General features: G+C 34.4%; 1 protein-coding gene across 1 annotated transcript in view; it reads left to right on the forward strand.

The window, feature by feature from the left end:
• Positions 1-2,455, forward strand: part of LOC119831621 (solute carrier family 22 member 1-like) — a 17,695-nt gene extending 15,240 nt beyond the window's left edge. The window contains exons 6-9 of the mRNA XM_038355048.1: positions 129-280; positions 622-1,239; positions 1,729-1,910; positions 2,125-2,455. Coding sequence (XP_038210976.1) covers positions 129-280; positions 622-1,239; positions 1,729-1,910; positions 2,125-2,307 — 1,135 coding nt within the window. The 3' untranslated portion in view covers positions 2,308-2,455. The remainder of the gene's footprint in view (positions 1-128; positions 281-621; positions 1,240-1,728; positions 1,911-2,124) is intronic.
• The last annotated feature ends 8,822 nt before the right edge of the window (positions 2,456-11,277 follow it).

The following is an 11,277-nucleotide window of genomic DNA, read 5'->3' on the forward strand; positions in this document are numbered from 1 at the left end:
AGATTCGAAATTCAAATGTAATATTTTTTTATAATTAAGTGTAACAGTATTTATGGCCAGACTAAGTATATAAAAAGATAAGTAATAGATATATTATCATTTATTTACTTATTATTTAAATATTTCAGGTTTGGTCGGAAAACTGCAGCCGTGTTTGCTGGCACCATGGGAGCTGTGCTCGGCATCACTAAAAGCTTCGCGACATCATTCTGGGTGTACATCACCCTGGAAGGTCTTGAGGCGGCGATTGGTGACGCACTGTCACCTATGTTCATGTTGAGTATGTGATCTGTATTTGCTCTAAGCAATTAATTCGATTCATTCATCCTTTCTGTTTTATTGTACAGCATGCTGTGTTTGCGTATAAGTGTTTGTAAAATTGTTATTTTTTATATGCATACATTTATTGGTAAACTGTTAAAAATAAAAATGAATTAAAATCATGATCTATTAAAATAAATAATTGCTAATATCTGAATATAAATACGAAATTAAGAATAATACATATCGAAAGTAAATAATACGTATCATAAATTCTTAAAATATGTTAATTTATTTTATTCAACATAAAACTTTTATCTAAAACTTTCCAGGGTATTGACAGTTATAACATGTTTTCAGGTATAGAAATAGTGGAAAAGAGACGCGCTGTGCTTTTCCAAATGATCCTGCTGAACTGCTACACAGGAGGCCTGATAATCATGCCCTTCATAGCCTGGGCGGTTCCCTACTGGCGCCATTTCCTGCGAGTCATCTACGCGCCCACCCTGATCATTCTCACCTACTCCTTCTACTTGGACGAGAGCATCCGTTGGCTCTTCAGCAAAGGCGAAAAACAGAAAGGGATCAAGCTGATAGAGAAGATCGCAAAGCGAAACAAAGTGAAGGTGGACAAGATTTTGCTAACCAAGTTGGATTACATCGACGAAGAAAAATCTACGAAATACAGCGACAGAAAGTTGCTGATGAAAACTTTCAAATCCCGAATAATGATGCAACGCTTCCTTGTGTGCATGGTGTGGTGGCTGACGATCACGTTGATAAACTACGGGATGATGATCAGCTCTGTGCTGATAGATGGAAACAAATACATTAATTTCGCGTTATTAATGTTAATGGATATTCCGGCGAACGTATTTTACTGGCTCGCGCTATCAAAGTACAAGAGGAAACTTCCTCTAATTGCATCCTTTATCGTCGGCGGCTTTTTCTGCATCTCGCAGCCGTTTATGCCCAAAGGTATTTAAAGTTAATGGCTTATTTGATTCCTTTATAACAGTTGTAGTATAAACTTGATTACGTTCATTAACAGTGGTAATTGCCAACTAAATTGATGTTAAACAGTTTGAATTTAATCCTTAAAATAGGGCAATCAATTCCACTGATCTTGATAACCACTGAGTAATTATTGCATTTTATCCTACATCCACTATAACTTTACTCAAATTCATTATTTATTAAATTGCTTTTATTAGATTCACAATATGTTTGTATGAAACCCACTCCTGTAGGAAATTGTTATCATTGCATGGACAGCTTTCATTTAAACTTAGTGCACTTATCAATGATCGGTGACAATACAATAATTTCATGAGTTTATCTTATTATTCTGATTAGAGGTGTACTCTGTACAAGAGAAAGGGAGACTTGACGTGAACTTGTACTTTTCACTTGCGATGAAAAAGTTTATGTCGTTTAAGTTATGTGTGATTTTTCTCTAATTCCCAGGGTACGCATGGCTAGGATTGCTGCTCTTCATGGCGTTCGAGACCCTGGCCACGTTCTCCTACAACATAGTGTACATGTACACTTCGGAGCTGTTCCCCACCTACACCCGCAACTCCATGCACGCTATCTGCTCTGCTATTGGCCGCGTCGGCTCTTTGTTGGCGCCGCAGACACCGCTGCTTGTGAGTTTATTGTCTTTGGCTTACTAGAATCGTATGTAGTCCGGGCAGTTATACTTTCAAATAATGCTTTAGTTTGTATTCAAAATGTATGTGAAATACACATATATAACGAATTCACTGTTAAACTTCACCATTGAAGATTGCAGATTCGATTACAATTCTAAGAAACGCTTTAAACCTTCACACACAATGAACCAGCTAATATATATTTCAGATGGCCTACTGGTCTGGACTCCCAGCGTTAATATTCGGGCTATCTTCTCTCCTGTCTGGAGCTCTGACCCTCTTCATGCCAGAAACTGCCAGCACACAACTTCCAGACACTGTGCTGGAAGCAGAGGCGATTGGCTTGAAGAAAGCTCCGCCTCTGAGGGAAGAACTTAAGGGTCTTACTTAAAGATCTGATAGAGTTAGCTAGTATTCAATTGTACCGGGTGTTCTATAGTCATACTCGTCTAGTTTATAGACGTAATGAGATGAGTGTTAGATGTACATGCGGCAGAGTTCAAGCGACTCCTATTTGCGACAAGCCATTGTCACTGAAAAGACATTTTTTTTTTTTTTTTTTTTATGTTACAGTCAGCAATGGAGCTGGTGGGACGCCTGATGGTAAGCGCTACCACCGCCCATGAACATTTGGAGAGGCATAAGGTCCATTGCAGACCTTACACCTCTACAAATGGATTGCCGACTTTTTGGGAAGGGATTAAGAAAGGATTGGCGATAGGAATAAAGGAAAGGACTGGGAAGGGCAAGGAATAGGATATGGGCCTCCGGCTCCCCCACTCACCGAACGAAACACAGCAGAATGCTATTTCACGCCGGTCTTCTGTGGGGGTGTGGTACTTCCCCGGTGCGAGCTGGCCCAATTCGTGCCGAAGCGTGCTCGACTACCACAATAAAGAACATCTTGAAGTTTTCTGACTTATCAAAACTCATAATTACTTTTTGTATTTTTGTAATAGCTTTGAATTTGTATTATTTTTTGTTGTAAATTTAGGTATTTATTCCATTTGCAGACAATCTGTACATAATGATATTGTGATGTGTAAAACATGAGTAAATATCCGTAAATATTCTCCTAACGCATCCAAGTGATCATTTATTGTTCTAATTCTAAATCATTCATATAATCTCGTACATGAAAATGTTTCATAGTATATTTAAGGCACTAATTGATAAGAAAACCTATAATAAGTATCAACTGTAACTTCCTCAGTTTGTTTTAAAATTTTAGTATAATAAATTATTTCAATACAATAACGAAATTTATTCTCTCATGGAGACGTCTCGTATGAAAAATAATTAAATAGACAGATTTGATTATTTTCATTGCATATTAAAAACTGTATTATTAAATGATTATATCTCAAAGAAATACAGTATGGAGATTGATTCTAGTCTAAATTAGCATATAGGTTACATAACTAGTGTAAATATATTCAAGCATTATCATAGAATTTTTTTATGATTTCCGAACGTATAGTACAAAACTATACTTATATAGGTAATACTCTAATATCACGTAATCTATTATATATATAAAATTCTCGTGTCACAGTTTTCGTTGCCATACTCCTCCGAAACGGCATGACCGATTCTTATGAAATTTTGTGTGCATATCGGGTATGTTTGAGAATCGGCTAACATCTATTTTTCATACCACTAAATGATCTGAGTAAGGCAGAACAGCGTTTGCCGGGTGCAGCTAGTACTTAATATAATTTGTTTGAAATGACAACGATGCCTGTCACGCGCTGTCATCAGAACTCGTGATGAAACTAAATTTTGCAACAAAGAGACAATTGCATAACTGCATTGACATAACTTTACAATTGAATGTTTAGTCTGCGCGAACACTGCCTGTGTTGTAATAATTTTTGTATTCCTCACATAACTAATAAAAAAGAGGTAATGTACTCTCTGAAATTCAGAGTGTAAAGTACACTCTGAATTTAGAGAGACTGTACTTGAGCTATCCGGGATAGTTAAATAGTTAGAATAAATTTTTCCATCATTTTTCAGTTTATGAAAGTGCATCTTTTTATGTTACTAGCTGTCCCGGCGAACTTCGTAACGCCATAGAATATTGTATTGACATATTTTCACCTTTTAATTCTTCCCTAGACCTACACGGATATTTGAAGACCAAGATAAGATAAAGCCGTTCAGCCGTTCTCGAGTTTTAGCGAGACTAACGAACAGCAATTGATTTTTATATATAAGAAAATTAATTAATTAAAACATAATTATTTGCTTCACTTTATTTCCAACCAACGTCCATCAAACGAAATATGTTTCAATTCGACTGAATTTTTTATAAGATAATTCCGTGGATCTTCAGCTGATTGACATCGAGATTTAATTCCTTTTATATTTAATAGGGAATTGTTCTCATTTGATACCAATTTAGAATTTGAAGTGGTACCTCCACTCGGGGATGCGGTGACCGTCCATGTTCTTAAACCGGTTTGGCTAGATCGGTATTAGTTTTTTACATTTTATAAACGGAAGCTGTTTTCATATCATAGAAAGTGATTCATTACAAAATTATTTAAAATGTGACTTATTTAATAAGATAAGGCTATCGTATTGAATAATATCATCCATTATTCGTATATTTATCTAAATTAAGCAATAAATATTCTCACCAGCATCGCATATAGTATAAATATAAGACCTCTTTACATAAAAGTTTGTAGGAAAAAAACTTTGACAGTCGTTATTTGGGACGAAGGTGGAAGGTCGTCGCTCGCGCAGGTGTTGACCAGCTTCGACCGTTAGTTCTTGTTTCATCGTAAACCGTTTATGCTAGTGACAGCAGTAAATAACAAGCATAAAGGTTTAACAGTTTATAATTTAACAGTTTTAACATTTTTTTTTCTTAGTAAGTCAGTTTTTAAAGGGTATGTTTATTTTTCAATGGCTTCCAATACATTCTTTTTTTTCTTCATGTTAAATGGTCAATTAAGTAAATATGATTATGATCTTATCAATTGCTACAATCTGCGGTGTTCAATTAATTATCTGTGGTTGTTCTTTTGTTGTATATAAAGCTTACATTTTCACACACAAAAGCATTCGTAAAATAATTATGTGTTTATTCATTATCGAGTTGAATACGTTTATGGCCCAACATCCATCAAACAAGTCATAAAGCTGACGTTGGAATTGCTTTTTATTCATCGCTTAATGTATTTTGTTATAAAATCTGATACTTTTTATCGGAACGAATATTAAAAGCTATTAAAACTGGTCTGCGTGCAATAAAATTTAGTATAAATTCGTCACACGCCAAACATTTATATATAACAACGTAACGTTAACTGTTGTAGCACAAAACATTTCAATAATGAATGCTTATTGATTTAATAATGATCTTTTGGTGATAACAGCGCTTTATATTCATTTACTAGCGGTCCGCCCCCGGCTTCGTCCGTGGTACATATATAGCCTATAGCCTTCCTCAATAAATGGGTTATCTAACACTGAAAGAACAATAGTTTCTGAGATTAGTGCGTTCAAACAAACAAACGAAACTCTTCAGCTTCAAAATATTAGTATAGATTGAAAGGTGGCGGAAAATCAGTCAGAGGTTTACCTCCTCCTTCCATTTATATTGAAGACCCCGGTACAATCTGTCTGAATCGTAATTATTATAGACGGAACAATTTGATTTATATTATAAAGCTGAAGAGTTTGTTTGTTTGGTTGAACGCGCTAATATCAGGAACTAATAGACCGATTTGAAAAATCCTTTCAGTGTTAGATAGCACATTTATTGAGGATGGCTATAGGCTATATATCATCACATTAAGATCAATAGAGTGAAGCACCAATGAAGAATGTTTCATGATCGGGGGATTTTTTTTCCTGTTGAGAGCTTTCGACACGTGCGCTGCGAGTTAGTGTCAGCCCAAAGTAAACTATTCCACGCAGACGAAGTCGCAGGCGGAAGCGAGTTAGTTATAAAGGTAAACAATTGAACATGTGAATGGATTACAATTGTCTATTATGGCTAACATATGTATCATTACAGTCTGTACATTTCCAACAGACTTTCTATTAAACACGTCACTTAAACCGAGCCCTTTGTTAACTGCCGTGTGGAACAGAGAAAGCTGTCCCTCCAAGCGACCACATGACAGGTTTCACGCCTCTAGCACGCAAATATTTGGGCAGCAAACAAATTAGAGTGAACCAGAGAGCGCGTCAAGTATTGAATTATCATGTTCTTCACGAATACCGCTCCATTGCTTTTCTTGTTTGCTCTGAAGATTGATCTCCTTTTAATGATGTTGTTTTAGGGTGCGTTACTTATAAAATTTTGGAAGAATACTTGACTTTTTGAGTATAAACCGGATTGGACACTTAAAAAAATAATTTCACGCTGGTGTTGGTGAAGGCACATAAATGCTAGCAATTCGTTGTGAGATTATTTTATTTAGCTGCGCCCCGGTTTCACCCGCGTAAGTCCGTATCCCGTAGGAATATCGGGATAAAAAGTTGCCTATATGTTATTCCAGTTGTCCAGCTATCTACGTACCAAATTTCATTGCAAACGGTTCAGTAGTTTTTGCGTGAAAGAGCACCAAACACACACACATCCTTACAAACTTTCCTATTTATAATATTAGTAGGAAGTAGGATATGTTATTCCATTCTATATATACGTTTATTTTTTCATAATCTTTAATCTTAAGGGCTGTTATACCAACTCGTGTATCAAACTACTCGTGGCTTGGCATATTTGTTAAATTTTTAATTGTATCATAAATAAATTATAATCATCTTTCATCCGTTCTATAATAAGCTACATCAAATACACGTTGAGCAATATACGTTTGTACATCAACCATTTTTTGTATGTGTGGCCTTGACATTTGCTCAAGTATGACGAATCTCAATGTAAAAATCAATTACTGATTTTCGTTAAAGCCGAATTAGCAAGACTTTTTATGAATCAAATTTCAATCGAACAAAGTTTAATGAAAACAGTTTCTAGGAATTATATTGAAGATACAATATATAAATAGTATTATAAGTAGATAATTTTTCTATAGAGCTAGTTATACGGGATAATACCGCCTTTTGTAAATCTATCTACCATCTTATTATGTACATACAAACAAACGATCCAATCGATTAAACAAAACGTAAATACGTAATTGTCTCATTTGAAATCCTTAACCCAACGGAGAGAAATCTTCGTTATTTTATATAAATAAATAAATCTATTTCCCTGTGAAAATGTAACCAAAATTGCAACACATAATTGCTTATAAGTTGCGATATCGAGGCGGCATCCTGTATTCTGGACCGGTGTCTAAATCGCCGGATGTTATAAATGGCCGCGAGATTGGACCCGACTGCGGGACGATCACGATTTGGCGTATTTGTGATTTACTTCGTACTTAATTAACAAATCGTTTTCTTCTGCCTTAATGACAACTCTCTGGTGGTCTAAGTTTTGATTTTAACATAAGAATGTATCAATTTGCATCTAATTAACTCAAAGCACAGTCCATTTAGCTGGCTTTACTATATTTATCTACACTTAATATTATAAAAAGGAAGAATTTATATTTTTGTTTGATTGTAATGGATATACTCAAATCTACTGGACCGATTTTAAAAATTATTTTACCACTAGAAAGCTTCAACTTCACTGTGTGACATAGACTATATATATATACCACGTGCAAAGCCGAGGCGAACAGCTAATACAATAGTAAAAACGATTTAGTTCAGCCAAAGAATTGCAGTTAACAAAATGTTCTTGTGCTGGTAAATAGAAAATAATCGAGCAGAAATAGTGCGCCTGCATGGGCATAACCAGACGGACAAAGAACCTTTCAGCTCTCTAAAGTATGAGGCGAAGAACTATCCACAAATGAGATAAAACCTCTGTGTCAATTCCAAGAACAAGACATCCAACATCACCACCTTTTGATTATAAGTGTACCTATCAAATTCAAAGATATAATGTGATAGCTCTGTGTGTGACTTCTTATCAATTCTTTTCAAATGATTTATAATCAAGCTGTCAGGTATGTACAGACTAACATCTCAACTATATTTCTCGTCTTGAAGCATTCCTAAAACCCCACCACTTGTCGCGGCTATTGGCCGAAGCGTGACCAGCGATCGATCCGCGTTGATTGAAATATTTTTGTGATGACGTCACTTTCACGAACTTATGCATCTTCATATGTAATTAGGATACAAAAAGTGTGTTGAGTGAACTCAAATAATGTTTTTTTTTTATGTTTTGAGTGACGTGTCGAATTATTCGTGAGATATAGCGTAATAGAATTAAAGGTCACCGGTCCCCGAACACAGATTCTTTATGACTGTGGTTAAAAAAAAAAAGAAAGGAAAACTTTTATTTTAACACACCCATACACACATACACACAACAGATCATACTGGAGAACAACAGCAGACAATATATCAGAAAAAAAGGAAAACAAAAATTAATGGCTTGATTGAATTATGTGTGCTTTTATGAGATTTATTATACATTTGATTGTAGTAACTGAAATATTTCAACTCGAGTCTTGATTTTCTAGAATTTTCTAGAAGCGCGGGAAATCAACGGCCTGCTATTGGCCAATAACATTCACATAAACATAGTTACCATTTGATTGGTCGGTAATAGCTCTTGAGATATTTTAATAGTCCACCAGTTACGGTACGTAACTACTATCGAGAAAGATTAATTTGAATAAAATGTCCGACGATTTAACTTGGTGTGAAGCAATTTCGGTATTGGAGCCGATCTGAACACTCCGCATTCGACACACTCCACGTCCAAACGAACTATTATTATAATTACTAACAATGCCGGCCGCCACTGAATTTTATATTCAACTAGCTGTTGCGCGCAGCTTTGCCCGCGTGATTAAATATACATTTTCATAGTACAAATTTATTACCTATTTTATGTCTTGGGGGTAGAATTTATCAATTTTTTTTAATTTTTTTCAATTTATGAATTTATGAATTTATTTTTTACCGCATGCCAACAAAATTCTGCCTTACCAGACTCTTAGCTTCGATGACTCTATAAATCTAATTCCTAATCTTTTCATTTCAAAACCTATTTCTTCTCGTAACCATGTAGCACAACAAGTTGTGTCCGCAGGGAGCTATATTATCAAACTGATTCACCTACTAACGCAAATTATTATTATTCTTTTATGGCAATAAGCCAGAACTAGTTGCCAGCTCAATTCAATACTTAAAGAAAACCAAACTGTTCCTCTATAAACATCACATTGTTCCATCGATAACATCCCTATAACCTCTTTTAATGATGTCTTAAATTACCAAACTTTTATCAGTGACGGGAAGTAACGCTTAACTAATTAACGAGATGACAGCGATAAAACCAGTCCATCCACTAATATCCCATAATGACATTTTTACGACGTAATATTCAATAAATTTATAAGCTAAGCCTTTTCTATGATGCAATAAACAGTAATGACACTCGTATTCAACTCATTGTGTGAGAATTCGTTGGATGTTTGATGAAATAAATACAAAATCCCTACATAGAAATTGTAATTCAAAATAATAATGTTATAGAAATCACAACGATGCTTTATAAAATACGAAGATTCGGAACCATCACATATACAAAGCGTGAAGCTTCACCTTTTTAAACATGGTAATATTATTGTGAACATAATTACTTGAAATAGTTGTGTTGTTGTTAACAATACATACATACATGTATTTGCAAATTTATAAAAAAATGCTGCATTACTCCCGCTCTCATGCAAAAACTTCGGGTACCTCTAAACGCAACGTGTATTAACAAATTTGATTCAAAATGCAAAGTCAGCCCATAACGCTCTGTTCCGTCAATAATATAACAACTTGTGAATTGCTACGTAATAATACAACAATACAATCATTGGAAATTACAAAATACTCAGCTCCTTATAATAATTGGTAACAAAATTACCAATTCGTTATGCAGGTGAAGCATTAGGTTGTCTAGCGTCTACGATTATCTAGGGTACGCTGTAATTCCTAGCTAATATTTCTAAGGATTTACTGGAGTATGCGTAGTTATTATTTGAGTCCTTACCGCCGATCTGCACGCGATCTCGCCCGTTATTGCAAAGCTAAGAGCAATTTACGACAGTACCTCTAAATAAACATTAAATAGCGAATTGCGCATTCATATTTTATCAAATCGTTTGATTGGAGAAATATAAAAGCTATTATTATGGTTAGAAAATTACGCATGAAACTTGATTGTTCTCAGAAAATATATGTTTATTATAATTAACGCACTAATTCTACGTCCATCTTGAAAATTCGTTCTATTAAAATGGTATATTGAGTTTATTACAACATGAATTGTAGATTGAAGAGGATATTTTAATTACACGTAGTATTTGGAGACGTAGTTTATACCTACAAACTATTCAAACTGTATTATATAAGTATTCACTTTAGAGTCGAAATGTTCAAACAAAGTTAAAACAATTAATTTCTTATTATACTCAGGATGTATTTTTAAAAAACGTTGAGTTTTTTAATAATCGATATTTATCCAAAATGCCTTATGAATTTTCAGCAAATTATAATAATAGGGTTAACACTTATAAAAGGGAACCAGAAATAAGATAAATAAACTCGATATTGTACTCAGAACCATGCTGTACAGCTTCTTACAGCCTCCATATCTCTAACGGCACCTTCCTGATAATCACAATGTCTTTATTTATTTGCTCCGAGGAATTTTATCATCCCTTTATCTTTGTGGAAGCTTTTTGATAGGATCGGTAGCTGACTCTTTATCGGCTCGCACCTGCTTATTTTGATATAAACCACTTTTAGAATACAAATGTAGCTAATATGTGTCTGTAATTTGTAGTTTTTTTTTATTCTCGTTCGAGATACAGACAGACAGACGCAAATTTTTTAAATTGTATTTTATACTTCAGTATCGACAATAAAACGCCCCACAAAAAAACTAAATATCTTCAATGTCTGTACATTGACCCCGACCATTTTTATTATAGAACAGCAGACAGCTTATAAAAAAAATATTTTAAGAAGAGGATATGATTTTAAAAGAGCAAAATTGGTTTCCGAACCGGTGGTAAATATAAAATAACCGGTAAGCATTTTGACCATTCAAACGCGCTTCTGAATTAAATCCAGTTGAATGAATAAATGTTTGACATAGAGTTTGATTCTACAAAGTAAAATAAGAGAAACGAACTGAAACATCAACCAAAAATGAAAGGCTTGAATAATTGTTCATTTCCGTAACATTAACAGCATTACTTATAGTATTTTCTTGTGTTTGATTTTACGTGAGAATTAAAAACTTTTTAACGGA

The sequence above is a fragment of the Zerene cesonia genome, chromosome 14 (genome assembly GCF_012273895.1).
Source record: "Zerene cesonia ecotype Mississippi chromosome 14, Zerene_cesonia_1.1, whole genome shotgun sequence".
NCBI classification, from domain to species: Eukaryota; Metazoa; Arthropoda; class Insecta; order Lepidoptera; family Pieridae; genus Zerene; species Zerene cesonia.